This window comes from Rhinatrema bivittatum, chromosome 1 (genome assembly GCF_901001135.1).
Source record: "Rhinatrema bivittatum chromosome 1, aRhiBiv1.1, whole genome shotgun sequence".
NCBI classification, from domain to species: domain Eukaryota; kingdom Metazoa; phylum Chordata; class Amphibia; order Gymnophiona; family Rhinatrematidae; genus Rhinatrema; species Rhinatrema bivittatum.
This window is the reverse complement of record NC_042615.1, coordinates 405,147,558-405,171,716: the sequence shown is the minus strand read 5'-3', so window position 1 is coordinate 405,171,716 and position 24,159 is coordinate 405,147,558. Positions and strand designations below refer to the sequence as shown.

The 24,159-nt window shown below is 45.1% G+C and overlaps 1 protein-coding gene across 5 annotated transcripts in view; it reads right to left on the bottom strand.

The window, feature by feature from the left end:
* Positions 1 to 24,159, bottom strand: part of ERI1 (exoribonuclease 1) — a 308,911-nt gene that overhangs the window by 232,488 nt on the left and 52,264 nt on the right. For all 5 annotated transcript variants that reach the window (XM_029602203.1, XM_029602185.1, XM_029602176.1 and 2 more), the window contains exon 3: positions 1,020 to 1,233. In XM_029602203.1, coding sequence (XP_029458063.1) covers positions 1,020 to 1,233 — 214 coding nt within the window. The remainder of the gene's footprint in view (positions 1 to 1,019; positions 1,234 to 24,159) is intronic.

The following is a 24,159-nucleotide window of genomic DNA, read 5'->3' as shown; positions in this document are numbered from 1 at the left end:
ACTTTTTATGCGTCGATGGAACTGCCTCAAATTGCTTCCTTGCGTCGTGAGGAGCTTGGAGTCGCCATTGCTCCATGCGTCAGCTGTTGAGTCGTGTCCTGCGTCAACCTCACTCTGTGGGTCAACTTGTGCGTTGGATCCGCACCACAGTGGAACTTCGCATCGATAATTGCGCCATCCATGCGCGGTGCTTCGGTTTCCTCGAGATATCGACGCCATGAGTAGATGGTTGCGTTGACTGCGACGCAGGCCTTGTATGGCTCAGCATTGATGAAGCCTGCTTCGGCGTTTCAGTTTCCCACGCCGATTCAGATGCTGGCGGCCGACTATGAGTCTGCATCCTAGTCAGCTCTGGACGCCGCGACTCTGATAGATCTCGATGGTCGCGGCGTCCCCACAGATGGTGAGATCTATGGGGATCTCTGCCCCTAATGATCTCTTGAGACAGTCCTGCCCTCCAGGCTTGCCTTACCTTCGGGGCCTTTCGATTTTACCAGCCCTGGCGAATAATGTGCTTCCGAAGGTGGGGCATACGAGGCCCGAGCCTTGAGATCCTCCATCTTCTGTGCCCGTTGTTGTAGGGCCTTCGACGACATTCTCCCGCAATTGTCGCAGACCACTTGATTGTGGTCTGGGCCAAGGCATCTATAGCAGTGATCATGTCCATCTGTGATGGACATGATCTTGCCGCATGAGCAGGGTTTGAAGCCAGATGGCCCCAGCGCCTTTTTTGACATTCTATTTTTAAACTTAACCAAATTAGAAAAACTAGCTGAAGAGGGTGAAGCTCCGCATGCAGAAAGAAACAGACTGAGGAGATTTCTGTTTCCTGAGCGGGAACTCACGTGCAGCCGCACAGAGGAAAGCTCTGGCTCCTTCTTTGGAAGCTCCGCCTCCCGGGCCCTGATTGACAGTTCCCATGACAGCATGGCTAATTCAGCCCTGATGAAGAATGGAAATACTGTACCTATAGTCAAATCTTAACCTCATGTCAGATATGCTATTAGAATTTCACTTACTATTTGCAGGGTGCGTGTGTTCAGCAGGACAATGGGAAATTCTATGATCTCATGCACGTATCCCGAGGGATTCTCTTCCTCACAAGTGGCTTCGAAGTCAATGATGCAGATGTAGTCATAGTACGTGTCTGCACTGTCACCAGCAACCTCACTTCGCAGCTTCTGCTGTTTATAGTGATTCTTCAGCCTCTTCTGTAGAACATCCTTCACACCTCTAGTGGGAAATGTGGAAAAAAAACCCAACAACAAAAACCCTGTCACAAAGTAGTACAATAAAAGTGTGGGAGGGAGGGTGAAGTGAGAAAGGCTGAGCAGATAGGAAATCCCCAAATACTTCAAACTATCATCACAGCTAGGGGAATTGCTCCTTAGCAATGGAGACACTGGTTAAAGAGTCAGAAAGCCCTGCTATGGCTTTTATGTATATTATTGTCAAAACACAGAAAAACATGTTCAAATAAAGAGATATTAAAAAGAGAGCCAGAAAGCTGCAGGTTTAAATCCCGAGAACTCCAGCTGGAAAAGAGGCTGCACCATTGATGAGTATTGCAAAAACACAGCTGAACACATCACACACACACCATTCTGTTCTCTGAACCAAGTTTGAAGCTTAAAAACTTTCATAAGTGCCATGCTATGTCAGACCAATGACCAACCTGGGGTTAAAAAGCAGATAAAGCAGCTTCTAAAGTATTTATTTATTAGCTTTTTTATACCGACATTCATTTCAAAATATCACATCGGTTTACATTGAAACAAACTGTCATCAAATATTATTGAGGACATAATACAGTAAAACAGTTCAAAAACATAACGTATGGAACTAAGAAACAGTTTAAAAAAAACAAATCTATAGATTAAAAATAGATCTATATAAAGCAATAACCTATCATTGTCACACAAATTTCAATATATCGCAAAAATAAAAGGAAAAAACCATAGATAAGGGGATGTAATCTATTGTATTTGTTGGGGGAAAGCTTTGATAAAAAGCCATGTTTTGAGATGTAGATGATAGGGGAAAGCTGAGAGTCACCCAGAAGTGCATAGTTCAGAATAATGCATCGTTGAATGATACTAACAGGCCGATACAGTACAGTGCGCTCCACGGAGCGCATTGTTAGCCTGCTATTGGACGCGCGTTTTCCCTTACCCCTTATTCAGTCCAACCCGTGGCACCTAATAGCGCCCTCAACATGCATGTTGATGGCCCTATTAGGTATGCGCGCGGGATACAGAAAGTAAAATGTGCAGCCAAGCCGCACATTTTACTTTCAGAAATTAGCACCGACCCAATGGTGCACAGAAAAGCAGTAAAAACTGCTTTTCTGTGCACCCTCAGACTTAATATCATGGTGATATTAAGTCTGAGGTCCCGAAGAGTAAAAAAAAAGTTAAAAAAAATTTGAATTCGGCCCACGGCTGTCGGTCCGAAAACTGGACGCTCAATTTTGCCGGCATCCGGTTTCCGAGCCCATGGCTGTCAGTGGGCTCGAGAACAGACGCCGGCAAAATTGAGCATCGGCTGTCAAACCCGCTGACAGCCGCCGCTCCAGGCTAAAAGGAGGCACTAGTGTCCCTAGCGCGCGCACCGGCAAGGGGCCGGTGCGCGCGCCGGGAGAGCAGGCGTTCATCCGCTCTCCCGTGGACTTTACTGAATTGGCCTGAAAACAGGAAGCTAGGGCATGCCAGTAGTGAGGTTGCAATAAATGCTAAAGTAGCCCAGATGCCTTTAAGTAAAAAGCATACAGATTCCAAATTACCCCGTTAAACTGACAGATTATTAGTACAAACAAAATCCAGTAAATACTTTGAAATACCTATATATAAATGCCAGAAGTCTAAAAAATAAGATGGGAGAGTTAGAATGCAGAGCACTGAATGAAGAGGTAGATATTGGCATCTCAAGAGAACTAGAAGGAAGACAACCAATTGGACACTGATTTCAGGGTACAAATTATATTTCAATGATAGGATGGATCAGATTGGTAGAGGAGTGGTGCTATATGTTAAGGTAAAAGTCAAAACAGGATGAAGAGGAAATGACATCACTCCTCATGTGAGCAGCTCAGCTCCGTTGCTCCCCAAGTACCCCAGGCTAATTGCACGTCTTTCTAGCATAATTGCGCCGAAAAATTATTCATATCTGCTTCTGAATACCCTTTCATCAGCGGGAGATGGCCACCAGGAGGAAAACCGCGGATTTAAGCAAGTTCTCCTTCATCCACGGCAGAGACTATGCTGACCCCTGACCATCAACCATGGCGTCGGAGGACTCACTCGCGGCAAATGAGGGAGGAAATGGTGATCAGCACAATCTGGGTGATGAATACCCCACCCGAACAGAAATGAGGGGGTGGTTTGTGGAGCTACGGCAGGACATAAAAACCTACAAGGCGAAGGTGGCTGCTTTAGTAGCTGAGCTGCGAAAAGATAATGCTGCGTTGGGCCGCCGAGTTGATGAGGCCGAGATTCGGCTTGATTCTCACGGAGAGGGGTGGCTAGCTCTGCAGAAAGACCAAACGTTGCAGGAAACCTGTAGCAATCTGGCTGAGAAACTAGAAGACGTTGAAAATTCCAGTTGCTGCAACAATATTAGAATACAGGGTGTGCCAGAAACAGAGGAGTTCTCAGGTTGTGCTAAAGTAGTGGTTAAAATCTCACTTTTCTTTCTGAGAGAGTGTACCTCGACTGAAGACCCCCCTGCTCAGCCTATCCGTATCGAAAGGGCCCACAGGAATCTAGGACCTCGTATTACGAACAAGCCTAGAGACATAGTGGTCTGCTACTACTCTTATACTCTTAAAGAAAAGATCTTTAATGCTGCTCGGCGGTAGCGCACATGGCTATGGGAAGGCCATGAAATTGCTATTTTTGCTGATCTTTCCTCCGCTTCTCTGAAAAGACGTCAGGAGTTCCGCTGTATCACCTCTAAGCTGACTGAGGCGCATATTCGTTAGAGATGGCTTTTCCCTGGAGGACTGTCCTTCTCGGTTCAAGGAGTAACCCACAGAATCAAATCAGTTCAGGAAGCTGCTGAAGGAGGTAGGACTCAGCGTGGAGATTCCACAACCATTATCAAAGGCGAATGGTGCCTCGCTCACAACGGCTATGCAGCAGCCCCGCTGGCAACTGGTTCCTAAAGGCAGACGACGGCTTCAGAGGAACCAAGTGGATAGCGAGAGTGGAGAAGCCCCAGAGTGATAGACCATACTATCTCAGTTTCTGGTTCTGTTAACATGTTCTGCTATGTCTGGCCCGTCAGCTGGTCGGTTACTACATGATTTTTCCTGTTTCCTTTTGAGCTCTATTTCATGGTTCTGTTTTTGCTGGTTCTTACAAAGAAAGACACTTTTTGACATGTTAATAAGCAACGGGTGTTATAAGGTGTTGTGAGACTTCCTCCATGGTTTTCAGGAGCACGATGATAGTGTTCCCGGTTTTGGGGGATGTTAATGTTATTGATACGCTATTGCTGTTACATGTGTTGGGTTGGGTATTTTTTGCCATTCTGTACCCTTACTCGAGGGCTTACCAGGAGAAGGAGAGGGATGTCTGTTTATGATGGCTACCTTTAAAATTTTCTCCCTGAATGTTAAAGGCCTGAATACCCCCAGAAAGAGGAGCTTGCTGTTCAAAGAACTCAGACTGCAAGTAGATGTGGTCCTGCTTCAAGAGACTCACTTGAGGAAGTGCTACCAACATCTGATGTGTAATTCTAAAATTTCCTCACCAGTATTGGGCTGCGGCTACTGTCCAGTCTAAATACTCCGGGGTAGGGATCTTGATACATAAAGATTTACAATTTGAACTAAAAGATGTATGCAGATCCTACTGGTAGATTACTACTGGTTAAAATATCTGTGTGTGTGTTGGGGGGGGGGGGGGGGGGGATGACTTTTTCCCTCTGGTTTCTATTTACAGTCCTACTTCCCATAAGGCTGAATTCTACCAGTCTTGGCATCAGACTCTCCTAGGCTGGAGGGCCAGTTAATCATGGGAGGTGATTTTAATTTAACTCTTAATCCCAGTGTGGATACTTCTACAGGTCACAGCTCAGACCCTAAACAGGCCAGAAAGGCTTTAAAATCTTTCATGCGCAGTCAGAGGCTAAAAGATATCTGGAGGTCTAGATTTCCAAAGTCCCGGAACTATACTTTCTCCTCTTCTCCTCATGGTAGTTACTCTAGGATTGATATGATTTTGGGAAGTGCATGTTTACTACCCAGAGTTCAGGCAGTGGATATAGAACCTATCCTGTGGTCGGACCATGCCCCCCTAAGGTTTACTCTCCAGATCCAAGATTATGACAGAGGTACTCGATTCTGGAGATTTAACAATTCTCTTCTAGATGACCCTATGTTGCTCAAGTGGAGTCTGATATCCAGGATTATCTGGTACATAATGCTTCAGGGGAAGTGAATCCAGTAGTGCTCTGGGAATGTTTGAAAGCATACTTAAGGGGTAAATTTATTGCTAGGGCGACATACCTCAAAAAGCAACGTGAGGCTACACAGGCCATTCTTCTATTACAACTAAAGGACCTAGAGCGAGCCCATAAGGCCATGCCCTCACCCCGGGTAGCTACTGCTCAGATAGATGATATATGATCCCACATTGCATCTTTGGATGCCTTGACAATTGCCCATCAATTGGAACAGACACAACAAAAATATTTCGAGGGGGGGTAATAAGGCTGAGAAGGTGTTGGCCCAAACTTGGTTAAGATAAAAAGCAAAGAGGGAGACATGTTAACTGATCTATTCGGCAGCGACTCCATCAATTTTACTTTGAGTTGTACGCGGCAGATGCCGGTATTGACAGTGGGGATATCGACACCTATTTGGAGGCCTCTCAAATTTCGGGGTTGGAAGAATCACAGCGCCATTTATTGAATAAGGATATATCAGAGATAGAAATCATGGCGGCTATCAAATCTTTGAAACCTGGAAAATCACCAGGCCTAGATGGGTACAGTGGCAGATTTTACAAAAAATTTGCACCTCAATTGGTCCCAGTCTTGGTGCAATTCTTTCAGGGTTTAAAAGCTGGATACTCGCTGTCTGCTGCCGCTAATATGGCTGGTATTACGATACCAAACCCGGCAGACACGCCACTGTGTGCGGGTCCTATCGGCAGATTTCTTTAATAAATATCGACCTGAAAAATCTTGGCTAAAGTTTTGGCAACCCGTTTAAATGGCTTTATTGCCAATGTGATTCACCCTGACCAGGCAGGTTTTATTCCGGGGCAGCAAGCGAGTGATAATGTTCACAAAATTACTGGACTTACTATGCTGGGTTAAACACAACAGATCTGCAGTTGCTCTCTCGGTGGATGCCGATAAAGCCTTTGATATGGTGCATTGGCCGTATCTTTTTGCCCTACTACGGAATGTTGAGATTACTTACCTGATAATCTCCTTTTCCTTAGTGTAGACAGATGGACTCAGAACGAATGGGGTATAGTGTGCTCGTGCTAGCAGTTGGAGACGGATCTGACGTCAGCACGGGTACATATACCCCCACAGGAAGTGGAGCAACTCTGTAATCTTCCTTGCAAAAGCTGTATGGATATATGTGTACTGACGATCAATGAATAATGAAACAGGATTCCCCTGACCGATTGACAGTAGCTGGAGACCGCCAGCGCTTCCAACTGGAAGGCGTTGACACCTGGTAGAGTGGACGCTCTTATGTAAGAAAAGGACATGGCTTACCATGAATCGGTGAAACCCATGTATACCGGCAGCCGGGCGGGATGCTGAGTCCATCTGTCTACACTAAGGAAAAGGAGATTATCAGGTAAGTAATCTCAACATTTCCTAGCATGTAGCCAGATGGACTCAGAACGAATGGGATGTACAAAAGCTTTACTCCCGGACTGGGCGGGAGGCTGCCTGAGGACCGCCCTCGCAAACGCTGTGTCCTCCCTGGCCTGGACATCCAGATGGTAAAATCTGGAAAAGGTATGGAGGGAGGACCATGTCGCCGCTTTACATATTTCTGCGGGCGATAGCATCCTAGATTCTGCCCAAGATGCTGCTTGCGCTCTGGTAGAATGCTTGACCTGTAAAGGTGGTGACTTTCCGGACTCTACATAGGCCGCTCTGATAACTTCTTTGATCCAACGGGCTATGGTCGGCCGAGAGGCCGCTTCCCCTTGCTTCTTCCCGCTGTGAAGGATGAACAGATGGTCCGTCTTTCGTACTGCTTCTGTCATTTCCAGGTATCTGGGCAGCAATCTGCCGATGTCGAGATGGCGTAACAAATGCCCTTCTTCCGATTTCTTCAAACCCGCCGTAGTTGGCAAAGATATGGTTTGGTTGGGGTGAAATTGTGAGACCACTTTAGGTAAAAAGGAGGGAACCGTGCAAAGATGGATAGCCTCTGGAGTGATTCTGAGAAAGGGATCACGGCAGGACAATGCTTGTAGCTCTGAGATGCGGCGTGCTGAACACACCGCCAGCAAGAACACCATCTTCAAAGTTAGGGAGCGGAGAGACAGACCCCGAAGGGGTCTGAAGGTGGATCCCGCGAGGAAATCCAAAACTATGTTGAGGTTCCACAGGGGTACTGGCCACTTCAGTGGCAGATGAATGTGCTTGACACCTTTCAGGAAGCGGGAAACATCTGGGTGTGTGGAAATGGTCTTGCCATCCCTCCTGGGACCGTAGCAAGACAGCGCAGCCACCTGGACCTTGATGGAGCTTAGGGAGAGACCCTTCTGAAGCCCATCCTGCAGGAAATCCAGAACAATAGGGATTGTGGTCGCATGTGGATCGGTGCCAAGAGTGTCGCACCAGGCTTCAAATACTCTCCAGATCCATATGTAAGTAAGGGATGTGGAAAACTTGCGGGCTCGGAGGAGTGTATCTATTACCGGCTCAGAGTAACCTCTTTTCTTCAGTCTAGCCCTCTCAATGGCCAGACCGTAAGAGAGAATTGAGCCGGATTCTCGTGTAGGATGGGGCCTTGACGAAGCAGGGGAAGAGGCTCCCCCGCCAGTAGTCTTTTCATGTCCGCGTACCAAGGTCTTCTTGGCCAGTCTGGTGCCACTTGAAGAACTAGGCCTCTGTTTCTGAATCTTGTGAAGAAGAGCGCCCAGCAGGGGCCACGGAGGAAAGGCGTATAGCAGAGTCCCTGGAGGCCATGGCTGAACCAGGGCGTCGATCTCGTGAGAGAACGGATCTCGCTTGCGGCTGAAGTATCTGGGTACTTGCGCATTGGACCTGTCCGCTAATAGGTCCATGTCCGGAATCCCCCACTGATCCACGATCAATCTGGAAAGCTGTGGGGGACAGCTGCCATTCTCCCGGATTTAGGCTTTCCCTGCTGAGGAAGTCTGCCGCGGTGTTGTCCCTTCCGGCAATGTGGACGGCGGAGATGTCCTGGAGATTTGCCTCTGCCCAAGCCATCAGCGGGGTTATCTCTAGGGACACCTGTTGGCTTCTGGTTCCGCCCTGTCGGTTGATGTATGTATGTATCCTGGGTAGCCTAATAGAGATGGAATGGTGCAGAAAAAAAGGGGCAAATACCTTTTTGTGCACACCATGTGGTAAAACTTGACCATTTCGAATGGTAAGATTTACGTGTGGAAGGCTGTCGTGAAGCTACAAGTACCTGAGAATATCAGTGAGTGTGTTATGAGACTGACCTGTGGGCAGGCGAATTGGTTACTGGAGTGATAGTGTGGAAAGATGAATCTTTCATCTTAACATCAAGTCGGTTAGAAAAATGTTGGAGGGTCCAACAAGAGGAGTCTTCCAGGGATCTTCCAGAAATGGTGTCCTCTGGGAGTTGTGTTAGGGTATTGATTCAGTAGGAACCTCCAAATCTTTAACATGCTCAGCTGTCACATACGTGAACGTGGAATGCAACTGGTGGTTATTAACTGCGTACGTGGTATACATGCTCAAGGACGAACTTGGCTCCAGTATGGCCATCTTCGTCAGTATGTTTTCTTTTTATTTATTTATATTTTATTCCGTTATTTATTTATTTTTGAATGCCTATTTGTAGGCTTCGCACTGGTTTGAGGGGCCGTTCTTGTTATTTAGTTTTTGGGGATTTTTTGTTTTGTGTTTTTTTTTTAAAGGCCGCCATGGTTATTCTGAAGCCACCAGTAGTCAGCCCAGACATCATTTTCCTGCGCCCCTCCCTCGGCTTCTACTCATTGTTCGCCCTGTAAACTGGGGGGGGCGGGGGGTTAACAGAGGAGGTTAGTTGAGGTAGCAATCGTCTGGGAGGGGGAGGGGGTGCCCAGAGATGTTTTAGACAATTTCTTGGGCAGACTGCTGAGAATTTCTTTTTTAATATTTTTTTCTTGTTTCCTTTCTTCCGTTTAAGAATTCTATATAAAATGTCATATTTCTTAAGTTGGAGAGAAGTAGAGAGCTCCGCGCACACTGTTGTGTGGAAAAAAAAAAAATTTGGACTGAGGAGCCTGAGGTAACCCTGTCAGGATACAGGAGGGGGGGAGCCCCTAGCTAAAAGACTTTGCTAGACTGAGAGCTCTACCACCTAGTGGCACAGAGGACATACCCATACAGCATGGCTAATTCAGTTGCTTATCTACATGAAAAAGGTGGCCGCAATTCGGTTGGTAACCCAGGGAAACAGATAGTGAGGTGACAGGAACAGACCGAAAATCAGGGCATAGTACTCTTCGAGTGTTGATGAAATGTACACAAAGGGAGACCTGTGTAGGGAAAAATTATTTGTGAAGTAAAGCTTCAAGTGTTTCCGTGGGGAAAAGTTGTGATAAAAATCTTAGAGCTTCTAAACGCGAGGCAAACTGCATCACGGAAAAAAGCATTGAGCATGCTATGATCCCTGTGGACACAGGGATCATAGCATGCTCAATGCACTCAGTGTGCCAGTGAAAGCTTTCTAGAAACTTTGACAGAAAAGTTTTCCGTGATAGGGCTCCATCCAGTGATGTCACCCATATGTGAGGACTACCATCCTGCTTGTCCTGGGAGAAATTTCAATTACCCCAATACAGACAGGGTAGACATCACATTAGGGCATGCTGAGATGGTAAAGTTTCTGTATGAATTAAATGACTGATGGAGCAGCTTGTAAGAGAACCAAAGAGGGAAGCTATTTTAGACCTAATCCTTAGTGGAATGCATGATTTGGTGCAAGAAGTAGTAGTGTTAGGGCCACTTGACAATAGTGATCATAACATGATCAAAACTGACTTGATAACTGGAGAGAGGACACTAAAGAAACCTACTGCAATAGCATTTAACTTTTAAAAGTGATAAAATGAGAAAAAAAAAAGTTAGGAAAAAAAATGAAAGGAGCAGCTGCAAAGCTCAAGACTTTACATCAGGAATAGATGTTTAAAAATATACTTTCTTGGAAGCCAAGACCATTAATATTCAAGGCATTAAAAATGGTGGAAGGAGAGGAAACAAGATGGCTGCCAGAGAGGTCGCATGTTGAGCTCCTCCATTTCTGTGTTTCCTCTATTAGCTGTTTCCTCTGAAAATGCCTCATAAAAGAAAGGGGAAGATTAGAGTTTTTCCTCCCGTATCTGAGAACCCAGAGGGGCAGCGTTTGATATTGCAACATGCGACCCAAATCTCAGTATCGAGGACGTCTAGCCCTTTTGGAGAGAAGGGGTAAGGAGCCCTTTACTCACCCGGGGAACTATCTTGGTCGCCTCCGGACCCCAGGACGCCGCTGCAGACTGTTCCACTGCCCAAACCAACAGTTGCTGGGACGTCGATGGGAGAAAACGTCGACTTTTTCAGATGGGAGGCGCCGCTGGCGGCAGGACAGAGGGAAGAGCTGGCAAGTCCTTGGAGAGAGAGTCGGAGGAGGGAGAACTCAGAGGTGTGGTAACCGACCGGCAATAATGCCGGAGAAGGACAATGGTTTGGCTCCTTTACCCCGAGGAAAATTACAAAACCAGCGGTGGTAACACGCGAGTCCCTCTGGGACTTGGTTGCAGGGAATGCGATGAAACTCGAACAAGCCTTCAGGCTGGAGTTAGTTAAAAAACGAATGGATAAATTTGAATCAGATCAATCTAAACAGAGAGGATATATTCAATGTATTTTATCCTATTTTTGTTACTATTTTAATGTTTTAATAACAAATTAACAGGAACACCACCATCAGTAATAGTGCAACTGTAGACTAATCCACCACCTCTCGCCACGCAATGGGCCGCAGGCAATTTCAGCAGTTTGTCAAGCACTCTGTTTTTAATCATTTGATGTTGTTCCTCATTTTACTCATAACATTTTATTCAATTTAAAAACATTTATTTTTTACCCCAAAACCAAAAATACTATTGTGTACTGAATCCTAAAATATATAATTTAATGTCACTAATAACACTACATTTTGATATCATTCAATCCTAAGATTTATATATTCAACCGCCCTATAGATTTTACTTCCAAAAACTGTCACTATCACAATCGCTGTAGATTTTTAGCATATCGTTTTAGTCCCAAAGTATGTATTCTTAGCCCCACTGTAGTTGTTAATTCAAAACTGTCCCGACATGGGCCATGTTTCGACTGTTTCCAGTCTTCTTCAGGGGATGCCTTGTATCTTAATCTCAGTTTCAAATTTTATTTTGCCTTTCCAGCGCTTTAATCAATCAATTTGACCTAGGACATATGAAACATTAAAAAGAGCATTAAAAGAATCTCACCACCACCACACGTATCACTACACACACCATCTTCAAATACTCTTTATCCCCTTTATCACTATAAATTCCTATCTTCAAAACATTTTTCCTACCCTCAAAACATTTTTTCTACTCACAAGTTAAGTTCTGCCAGTTTTACACTTTTGCAGTAATGGCACCTCGGCGTTCAAATCTGTGTCTCCACTTCCTGCCTAACTTTTTGTAGATACTCCTCCGGAACTACCAGCTGTCAATCAACTTTAAAGGGACGACTCTTCAAAAAACTTTACTTAAAATACCGACCAGTCAATCTCTTTATTTAACCCACTAGGGGTCACTGTCTTGAAATAGATCCATTTTTGTTCCTTTTGCAGAAGAATTGTATCAAAATTTCCACCTCTCTGTGGGTGCTTCGGTTGTTCTATAACCGCAAATCTGAGATCGGAAAACTCATGCGCTAGCATTATACAGTGTTGGACCAGCGGCGCTTCAATTCTTTGTCTCACTATGGAGCTTTTATGCTCCACCATTCTCGTTCGTAAACATCTCTTGGTCTTGCCGATATAAAGTAAAGGGCATGGGCACCAAATGCCATAAATAACCCCCACTGCGGAACAATCAGTATAGGCCCTTAATCTAAACGTGCCCCCTTTGAAAAACGGTAGAATCTGTCCACTAAAGGACTGTTCACACACAGAACACCTGTTGCACGGATAGTGTCCTATTGCTCCCAATGTTTCTTCCTTCTTTATTAGGGACAGTTATGTCATCTGCAAAATTAAAGGGGATAAAGAGTATTTGAAGATGGTATGTGTAGTGGGAAGTGTGTAGTGATACGTGTGGTGGTGGTGAGATTCTTTTAATGCTCTTTTTAATGTTTCATATGTCCTAGGTCAAATTGATTGATTAAAGCGCTGGAAAGGCAAAATAAAATTTGAAACTGAGATTAAGATACAAGGCATCCCCTGAAGAAGACTGGAAACAGTCGAAACATGGCCCATGTCGGGACAGTTTTGAATTAACAACTACAGTGGGGCTAAGTATACATACTTCAGGACTAAAACGATATGCTAAAAATCTACAGCGATTGTGATAGTGACAGTTTTTGGAAGTAAAATCTATAGGGCGGTTGAATATATAAATCTTAGGATTGAATGATATCAAAATGTAGTGTTATTAGTGACATTAAATTATACATTTTAGGATTCAGTACACAATAGTATTTTTGGTTTTGGGGTAAAAAATAAAAACATTTTAAATTAAATTAAATTGAATAAAATGTTATGAGTAAAATGAGGAACAACATCAAATGATTAAAAACAGAGTGCTTGACAAACTGCTGAAATTGCCTGCGGCCCATTGCGTGGCGAGAGGCGGTAGATTAGACTACAGTTGCACTATTACTGATGGTGTTGTTCCTGTTAATTTGTTATTAAAACATTAAAATAGTAACAAAAATAGGATAAAATACATTGAATATATCCTCTCTGTTTAGATTGATTTAATTATTGGGTGAGGATACAGAGCTTCTATGTGGTGATTTCATAAATTTGAATCAGACCATAACCAAGATGGATCAAAAGAACGCTATGGAGAAGGTAACCAAAGAAGTTCAAAAATTACAAGATTTAAGTGTGGTTACTGTGAATGAAAGACTATCGTCAATGAGAAGGCTTGAGTCTGTTGAAAATTATTTAAGACACTTAAATTTGAGAATCCTTAATTTTCCCAAAGTGATGGGAGAACTACCGTTTCAGACTTTTAAAAAATATGTGATAGAGATCCTCAAATTGCCTCCAGATAAAGTTCCTTCTTTAAAGAAAATATTCTTCTTGCCTCAAAAAAGCATGCCTATATTGCCTAGTTCTAATCTCCCCATTCTAATCTCTCCTCTGACTCAACTCCTCGGCCTCACCACCCTCTCTATAATACTCTTCAATGCACAATCCCTATCCAAAAAGACACCCATTCTTAATGACCTTCTCATCGACTGCAAGCCCGACATCTGTGCAGTTACTGAGACGTGGCTTAAAAACTCTGATACTGTCCTCATTAACCAACTCCCCACCTCCTCTTATGAATTCTTCTCTATCCACAGACCCAAAAAAAAGAGGCGGCCTCTTGTTAGCTGCCAAGAAATGCCTAAACCTCAAACCCATTCCCACAGCCACACCGCCCAGGCTAGAAATAGGCCTCTTCAGGTCAGCCACCCTGCAAATCTGTTTGATATATGCCCCTCCCACATGCTTAGAAGCTAACCCTTCTCCCCTAATCAAATTCATTGTAGATTGGATAAAACCTGACATCCCCTCCCTCATCCTTGGAGATTTTAACCTCCATGTTGACTCAGTCCCCCAAACTGCTTCATGCGAATCCTTACTACAATCCCTACAAGCTTTAGGATTCCAGCAAATCATAACATCCCCCACACACAAAGCCGGACACACTTTAGACTTAATGTTTGTCAACTCTGCTGTCCGTGCCACCAACCAACCTACCTCCACCCCCATACCATGGTCTGACCACTTCCTGATAGAAGGCCTTTTCTCTATCAACACCCCTCCCCCTAGCAACAACAATAATAGTAAGACCATAACATTATGTTTCTTAGTTTAAACTCTGCACTGTCTTCCATTGCCCAGGTTTTATGCTCCCTGTTTAATGTAACTTTACTTTCTACCTTGATGTTAATTGGTTTCCCCTCAGTTACATTGTAAACCGGTACGATAAGACCTAGTCTTGAGCATCGGTATAGGAAAAGAAATTAAATAAATAAAATAAATAAATAAATAAATAAATAACATTCAGAAAAATCTGCCCTAGTACTGACCTTGCAAACGCACTATCCACCTCACTACCTAACTTAAATTGCTCAGATCCGGAAACAGCACTAGCATCCTGGAATAACATCACAGGAGACATCGCCAATAAACTCTGCCCAGTCTCCAAAAAAGTCATAAGGAACTCCTCAAAACCCACCAACCCATGGTACACTCCAGAACTTAGAACCTTAAAAACTACTCTAAGGCAAAAGGAGAGACAATGGCGCAAAGACCAGACCCCTCAAAATTCCACCAGCTACAAATCAGCTCTGCACAGCTACAGACTCTCCACCCAAAAACATAAACGAGATTACGCAAAAAAAATCCATGACCTCAGATTCAACCCCAAAATACTCTTTTCCTATGTCTCTAGTCTTACCACTCCCATCCCTCCGACTACACCTGAATACGATGCCTCCGCCAAATGCGAGGAACTAGCCAACTACTTCAACAAAATCGCAACCCTCCTAAAGAGATTCCCCCTCCATTCGAACAGTCCCTCACCCATCCTGCCTGCTCCCCCTACCCCCACTCAACCTTCAATGCCCGCTCTTGACTTTACCTCCACCATAGAAATCCAATCCATCCTCAAAAAGCTCAAACCCTCTTCCCATCCTGAAGACCTTATACCCTCCAAAACACTACTAGCTATTCCTGATGCAATAGTCAAAGCCATAGCAGATGATATCAACTGCTCTATTGCACACGGGTCTGTCCCAGATGCACTCAAGCATGCAGTAGTCAGACCCCTCCTCAAGAAACCCTCTCTTGACCCTAAAGATCCCTCTAACTTCCACCCAATCTCCAACCTCCCCTTCATTGCCAAGCTATTGGAAAGAGTTGTCAACTCTCAACTCATGGAGTATTTCGAAGACCATCTGATCCTCCACCCATCACAATTTGGATTCCGGAAACACTAACACTGAATCCTTATTTCTCTCCCTTTCTGACCATCTCCTCCGAGGCATGGGTCAAGGCCACAGCTACCTCCTTGCCCTCCTCGACATTTCAGAAGCCTTCAACACTATTAGCCACCATCATCTACTAACACGTCTGGAAAACATTGGCATCTCAGATCTAGCTCTTGCCTGGTTTAAATCCTTCCTTTCTAACAGAAAGTTCTCCGTTAAAATCGGGAACTCCACATCCACCCCACAACCCCTCCAGCAGGGAGTCCCCCAAGGCTCTTCACTTTCTTCCACCCTCTTCAACATTTACATCACCCCCCTATGCCATCTCCTCTCTGACCTCAAACTTAAGTTCTACCTTTACGCTGATGATGTTCAGATCATCATCCCCATACAGAACTCTATCTCTGACGCCCTAGAACATTGGGAGAAATGCCTTACAGCCATTAACTCCCTCCTCACTAACCTCCACCTTGCCCTCAATACGAACAAAACTGAACTCCTACTCATCTCCCCTCACTCATCCTCTTCCCCTCTTCCGTCTAATACTACCAAACTCAACCTTCCCTCAGCACAACCCTTTGTGAGAGACCTTGGGAGTTCTCCTTGACCATCAATTAAGTATGAAGAACTACGTAAATTCCATACTCAAAGCCTGCTTTTTCAAACTCAATGTGCTTAAAAAAGTCAGACCTCTCCAACACACCCAAGATTTCCGCACAGTTATCCAGGCCACTATCACATCCAAACTAGACTACTGCAATGCCTTACTCATAGGGCTCCCCTACTCTACCATTAAACCCCTACAAATGTTACAACATGCGACAGCGAGACTCATTGCAAACTCCCGTAAATATGATCACATTACTCCCATCCTCAGAGACCTACACTGGCTCCCCATAGTCTCACGCATTATCTATAAAACCCTCACCATAATTCACAAAGCAATTCACACCCACAACTCCAACTGGTTAGATTTCCCTTTCACAACTCCCAAGTCCAGCCGACCTACCAGAACAGCCAAAACAGGCACCCTACTTGTGCCCTCCCTTAAAACAGCCCACCTCTCCTCCACATGCGACCGTGCGCTCTCGATCGCAGGTCCAACCCATTGGAACACACTACCGCCGGACCTACACCTCGAACCATGCATGAACAACTTCAAAAAGAAATTGAAAACATGGTTGTTCAAGCAAGCTTACCCAGAATAAAAGGCCATCACTCCGTTTCCAAAGTAGACCACTTTGCGTCTACTCATTTTTTCCTCACATTGAGGAACTATGTTTTGTTATACTCTCTCTCCTCACCAGTTTTGAACCCCCTGTTAAAATGTAATTTCTAAGCTTAACCCGTTCTACTGTAAACCGGCATGATGTCCACAACTAATGCCGGTATATAAAAAAGTTTAAATAAATAAAATAAATCAATAGTTTAGGGTTAGATATGACTAATCTTTCTAATTTCCTTGAAACTTCTGGGGTTGAAGTAATTGAGAGGTCTGCTTTGTTTATTACCTTTTTCTCTGAAAATGACTTAGGAATAATTATGAAGAATTATTTCAAGAATATTAAATCTTTATTCTTGGTGGTGAGGTTCGGATTTTTCCGGATTTAGCTAAATCCAAGCAAATGCGAAGGAAAAGATTTATTTCCATGTATGCAGAGGTTTTGGCATTAGGGGGTACCTATATTTTACGATATCCCTGTAAATGCGTTATAAAACTCTCTGGGAACACATTTTTTCAGCCCGGAACAGCTACAGGCTTTTCTCGAGTCACGAGAGCAAGAACCTGCATGAGATAGGTGGGGGTCTATAACATATGTATCTGAGATATCAGACAGCCTTATGTTAATTGCTTAGTTTATTTTCTTAAAGTTCTCCTTAATTTCTGTCCTCTCCATGTTGCCTACGTAAGAAAGATACAGAGATAAGATTAAGAATCATACATTTTGATTTACTTTGGAAGTTGTGAAATGCAAAATGCAATTATGTAATCTTGTCAATGTATATCTTGTTTTGCTATGCAAAGGTTTTCTTTTGCATTAATTATTACATCATGATAAATAAATTAAAAAAAAAAAAATAATGGAAGGAAGGCCAAACTTTTGCCAGCATGCTTAAAAGGTGAAGTGAGGCTATTCTAGTCAAAAGAACATTTAAAAAAAAAATGGAAAAGGGATCCGAATGAAGAAAACAGGAAACAGCATAAGCACTGACAGGTTTGATGCAAAGCATTGATAAGGAAGGCAAAGACTGGACTATTAGATGATCAAGGGGTAAAAGGGGCGATAAGGGAGGACAAGGTTATGAGAATAAATGAATTTTTTGCATCAGTCTTTACCGAGAATATAAGGCAGATATCCATACCAGAAGTGAGATTTAAAGGGGGTTGATTCAGGAGGAATTGAAACAAATCTCAGAGAACCTGGAAAAATGTACAAGGGCAAACAGACTAAACAGTAGCAAATAGAAAATGAAAATGAAACATAGAAACATAGAAAATGACGGCAGAAGACGACCAATCGGTCCATCCAGTCTGCCCAGCAAGCTCCACACTTCTTTTTTCTCATACTTATCTGTTTATCTTGGCTCTTATTAACCTTAGGTTCTATTTCCCTTTCACCCCCACCATTAATGTAGAGAGCAGTGATGGAGCTGCTTCCAAGTGAAATATTAAGTTTGATTAGTTGGTTAAGCGGCAGCATAGCTCTCTGCCGTTGTAGCAGAGAGCTATGCTGGATATGCATTGAAAGTGAAGTATGCCTTCAAAGTCACATTAACTATCATCTAATATTGAAATGCCTAATAACTGGTAATTGAATAAGCCTAATAATTGGTAATACCTTTAGCCCATGAACCCATCCCTGTTTTTGTTTGTTTTTTTTGTTTTTTTTTAATTTGGAGATGGCAGCCCTCCATCCTTCCGCTCCGTGAAGGTGGTACACCAACCATTGGCCACTGGCATCCCGCTCCGTGAATGCCTCTGTGGCTACTGCTGCTCCGTGCAGTGTTTTGCTGCAAATCACTTAGACCAGACGATATATAACCTGGAGTGCTAAAAGAACTGAAAAAGCAAGTTTGCTTACCGTGAACGGTGTTTCCGTAGATAGCAGGATGAATTAGCCATGCTGTCATGGGAACTGTCAATCAGGCCCGGGAGGCGGAGCTTCAAAGTGATGTCAGAGCTTTGCTCTGAGGCTGCGCATGAGTTTCTGCGCTGGAATAGACTCTCCTCAGTCTGTGATTAAGCAAGCGTGGTCGTAAGGCGGAGTCGACTGTTCAGGGAGGTGGGCTGGTCAGCATGGCTAATTCATCCTGCTATCTACGGAAACACTGTTTACGGTAAGCAAACTTGCTTTTTCCCCGTCGATAGCAGGGCTGAATTAGCCATGCTGTCATGGGAATCCTAAGCTCCACATCACACTGAAGGAAAATGTATTAGTCTCCAATAACCTTGAAATGTGATAAAAAATGAGTGACAGTCTACTCAGTTACTCTGTGGATAAGGTTTGTAGAAGAATTCTTCCCAGTTTAGCATCATCCGTGGTCTGTTGATCCAGACAGTAATGGAAAGTGAAAGTATGAAGAGATGCCCATGTGACAGCTTTGCAGATGTCCAGCGGCACTACGTGTCGAAGGCGAGCCAGGGAAGTTGCCACTGCATGTGTTTGATGTGCGGTGGGCTGAGAAGACAGCTTGCACTGTCGCTTTTCGTAACAGAATTGTGTGCACTGGGTTATCCAGCTAGAGATCGTACGCTTGGCTACTGGAAGACCTGGAGCATTGGGGTTGAAGGAGACAAAGAGCTGTGAAGGTCTAGTCTGCGAGTTGGTTCGTTGCTTATAGTACGCCAATGCTCTTTTACAGTCCAAGGTGTGCAGTAATTTCTCCTGTTCGTTGCGAAGAGGCTTTGGACAAAACGTTGGGAGCTCAATGGACTGGTTGAGGTGGAACTGGGAGATAACTCGGTAGAAAAGTGGGATGAGTTCATAGAAGAACCTTGTGGTGGTAAAACTGGAGATACGGGCTATAATGTATCAATGCCTGTAATTCACTTAGATGTCTGGCCGACATAACCGATGTTAAGAATACTACTTTCCAAGTAAGGTATTTAATATGTGCCGAGTCCACTGGCTCAAATGGTGGTAACATTAGTTGTTCCAGAACCAAATTGAGATTCCAGGGTACTGGAGGCTTGGAGAATGGCGGTCGAAGATGAACTAGACCTCGCATGAATCTAGAAACCGATGAGTGTAGTGAAATCGGTTGGCTGTCAGAGTCTATGGAAGGCAGCAATGGCACTTAGGTGAACCCTGACTGAAGCAGTGGCAAAACCTGCGGTATACAAGGTGTGTAAATAGTCCAATAGCTTGTCAGGTGCACAGGTGAGCGGGTCTAAACCTTTGGAGCAGCACCATGTTGCATATCTCTGCCACTTGAATTGATAACTGCGTCTGGTGGATGGTTTCCGGGATTCTAACATTATGTCCTGGACTGTGATGGAGAAATCTTGCTCAGAGAAAAAGATCTGTTCAACCTCCAAGCTGTTAGATGCAGGGACGAGTGGAGCAGAGTTCCCTGCTCTTGGGACAGGAGGTCTTCACGTTGCGGTAGCTGCAGCGGTGCGTGTACAATGACTGTCGAGGCCATGCAGGTGCCACCAGAATTAGTTGATCCCCGTCCGGCATGCACGTTTGTAGAGTACGTGTGATGCGTGGAATCGTGGAAATGCACACATCAGCGGTTCTGTCCATGGTATGAGAAAAGCATCCTGGGTATCCCTGCAGGGACTGGGCCACACGGAGCAAAAGCGGGCCACCTTCTGGTTGAATTCAGTGGCGAAGAGGTCTATCGAGGGTCTTCCCCACTTGTGGAAGAGGGTTTCCGTCACATCGTGATGGAGGGACCATTCATGTGGGTGGAACACTAGACTCAATTTGTCTGCTTGAGTGTTGGCAATGCCGGGTAGATAAGTTGCTTGTAACTGAATGGAGTGACTGCTGGCCCACTTGAAGATGGTGAGGGCCTCTTTGCACAGGTTCCAAGAGCCTGATCCTCCTTGTTTGTTGATGTAGAACATGGCTACTTGATTGCCCATATACACCATTACCCGATGACCTTGTAGGTGAGCAACAAAGGTTCTGAGGGCATATCGTATCGCTTGTAGTTCCAGGAAGCTGATTTGGTAGGACTGCTCCTGTCTGGTCCATTGACCCTCAGTTTGTAGGTGGTTGAGATGTGCTCCCCATCCTTTGCAGGAGGCATCTGTGGTGAGTACTGCATTGTGCAGGAGCAGGATAAACGGAGCGCCCCTGGTGAGTGTTGAGCGTTGTAGCCACCAGTCTAGTTCTTGGACCATGCCCTTCGTTAAGCGTAGTTTGTATGACAACTGCTGTGAATGTTGTTTCCATTGTCTCTTGAGATTCCACTGAATCTGCCGCATATGGAGACGTGTATTGGACACTGTGTGAATCGATGCCACCATATGCCCCAGGATGGTTAATACCTGACGGGCGGATGGGAATGGGGTAAGCTTGAGACGTCGAAAGAGGTGGCGCATGGTGGATCATCTGACCTGTGGCAGGAACACTGTTTGACCGTGTCCAGGCACGCCCCTATGAATTGAAGTCGTTGAGACGGTTGCAGGTGGGATTTCTGGTAGTTGACTACTAGACCCAATTTGTTGAGGCAAGTTATTATGTCGTGGAGGTGTTGGCAGAATGTGCTTTGGGTGGAAGCCACAATTAGCCAATCGTCGAGATAAGGGAATACGATTATGCCTTGCTGTCTGAGAAACTCCACCACAACTGCCATGCACTTGGTGAACACACGGGGTGCTGTTGAGAGACCAAAGGGGAGCACCTTGTATTGGAAGTGCTGGCTGTTGACTCGGAAAGATAGGTATTGCCAGGAGGAAGGATGCATTGGAATATAAGTGTATGCATTCTTGAGGTCTATCGAACACATCCATGCATTGGGTTGGATCAGAGGTAAGATGGCCTTTAGTGATATCATCTTGAACATTTCTTTGGCAATGTATTTGTTGAGGTCCCGGAGATCCAGGATGGGACGGAGATCCCCCAATTTCTTGGGTATGAGGAAGTAGGGGGGGGGGGGGGGGGGGGGAGTAGAACCCTGTATTCTGATGAGATGGAAGAATGCGTTGAATCGCCCTTTGCTGTAACAGAGTGGAAACTTCTCTTTCCAAGAGGGTGAGATTGGACTTGGTCCCTCTGACTGATAAGTGAGGGAGCTGAGGTAGGAAGGGAAAGGGGATCCGGTAGCCAAGACAACAATGTCCAGCACCCAATGATCCGTCGTGATGTCCCGCCAATGTTGGATGTGTGCCTGTATGCCCCCTGCTAACACCTTCTCTGATGGTAGTGTGAGTATAGTTAAAAGACTAGGCCGGTTTATTGGAGGTCGCCGGCTATTGAGCTTATGGGCGCTGTGGGCGGGGACGACCCCTTTGAGGAGTACGGTTGTGGAGCGGTGAGCAACTGGACCGCCACTGACTGTTGCTTAAGTTGGGCTACGATCTCCTGGAATCTGGCACCAAGCAAATTGTCTCCCGTACAGGGTAAGTTAGCCAATTTATCGTGTACGTCGTCCCTGATGGAACTTGCTTGAAGCCAGGCCATACGTCGTGCTGCAGAGGTGTGCGAGGACGCTTCAAATCCCTCAAACTGTTCGTAAGATGTCCGGTGGCCTCCTCCATTTCTCGGATTAGGTCCGGAGCTTCGGAAGGGGGTTCCGAAACTTGGGACATGTCCTTTACGCGTTGGACCAACTCAGATGTACCGTACTATGTAAAATTGATGATGGTTGATTCTAGTTGCCAGCATTGAAGACTGGAAGGATCACGTCGCAAACTCATCCAAGGAGCGCAGGTCCCTCCCCGGGGGTGCTGCAGAGTGAAGTTTGGATTTTTTGGCCTTAGCCATGGCGGACTCCACGACAATGGAAGCATGCGGTAATTGAGGAGTAGCATAATACGGGGACGGTTGCATCTTATATTTGAGGTCTGTCTTTCGAGACACCGCTGGGAGTATGAAGGGTGTTTCCTAGGATTTTTCCAGAACTGAATTGAGTACCTCATGTGTGGGTAAGCACGGTGGGTTGAAAATCTTTAAGAGGCCAAGTGTTTTGGCCCTTGGGTCCTGCACCTTTTGGATTTGTATGTTGAGTACCTTGCCCATCTTATCCAAAAACTTTGGATATGTTAAGTCCTCCGGTGGGGAGTAAGGTTCCGAAGGTCCCTTTCCGGGGTCGGAGGGGTAGCCCGTGGAGGAATCCGAGGACATGTCGTCCGCATAGAGGTAATGTGTTAACTTTAGGTTAGCGAGTAGCTGGCAAAGCGGGAGGAGGTAGATGTTGAATAGGGTGGGAGACGGATGATCCCTGGGGGACACCCCGGTTGGAACTGACTGGGTGCAATACTATGTTGTTGATCCTAACCTTGAAGAACCTGTTTTCGAGGAAGGATTTAAACCAGTTGAGTGCTGTTCCCTTGATGCCGATGTCTGCTAGTCGTTCTAGTAAGATAGTGGTTCATGGTGTTGAAAGCCGCAGGTAGATCTAGAAGGATGAGTAAATATGGTTGACTTTTGAGAGCGTGGTTGGTGAGGTCGTCCGCGGGAGGGATGAGATTGCGGTTGGTATAGTTGGTGAGGATAATTCTGCACCCGATAGGTGTTGTATGGCTTGAAAGGTGCCCTTGCATAAGGTCGTCTCCTGAATGAAAGTTACAATCTTCTAGAGGAGGCGCGGGGGTCTGCTGGCGACATCAAAGACTGTATAGCGGTATTCTGTTCCTTGAAAAGGGTTAACAGTTTCCCCAAACTTATTTCCAAAAAAATTGTCTCCGAGACAAGGTATATCCACCAACTTGTCATAGACATAGTCACGTATTGAGCTCGCTCTCAACCATGCCATGCGCCGTGCTGCTATTGCCGTAGCGGAGGATCTAGCAGAAGATTCAAATGATTTATAAACAGAACACTGAGAGGAGAGGATCACCTTGCTGGTGGCTGAAAGGAATCAGTAAGTTTTTGCTTAGGACATTGTCTTTTTTATTTAACAGCTTTTTTATACAGACATTAAAATACACATCATATCGGTTTACATTGTAACAAAAAGGTAGAAAATACAATAAACTGGGACGGGGAGGAGGGATAACAAAAAACAATAGAAAGACAGCTCTGATGGGGAGCTTGAGAGAAAGGAACTACACAAAGTGCGGGCAACTAAGGTTGGTGGCAAAAAACTATATACAGTGGTAGGGAACTGCGCGAAAGGCACGAACGGGGGTGGAGGGAGAGAGGGGGAGAGGTATAATTGCTCAAGGGGAACCTGGTGGAATGCCAGGAAGATTAGCTGAGGGAAAGGGAGAGGAATAAGCAGGGATAGCAAGGGTTGTTAATCTGGAAATGCCTGGCAGAAAAGCCATGTCTTTAGCATTTTCCTGAATTTAAAAGGGCATGGTTCCATGCGGAGGTTCCATGGTAGCGAATTCCAAGTAGTTGGGCCAGCTATTGAGAGAGCACGGTCTCTTGTTGCTTTGAGTCTGGCCTTCTTGAGGGAAGGGACTTGCAGGGTACATTTGAGGTTTGTTCTGATAGGGCGATCAGCTTGCATGAGTTGAAATGGTTCACTGAGCCAGGAGTTGTTGTTTTTGAAGATAGATTTGTGTATGATAATGAGTGTTTTGAAGAGGATGCGGGATGGGACATGAAGCCAATGTAGCTCTTTGAG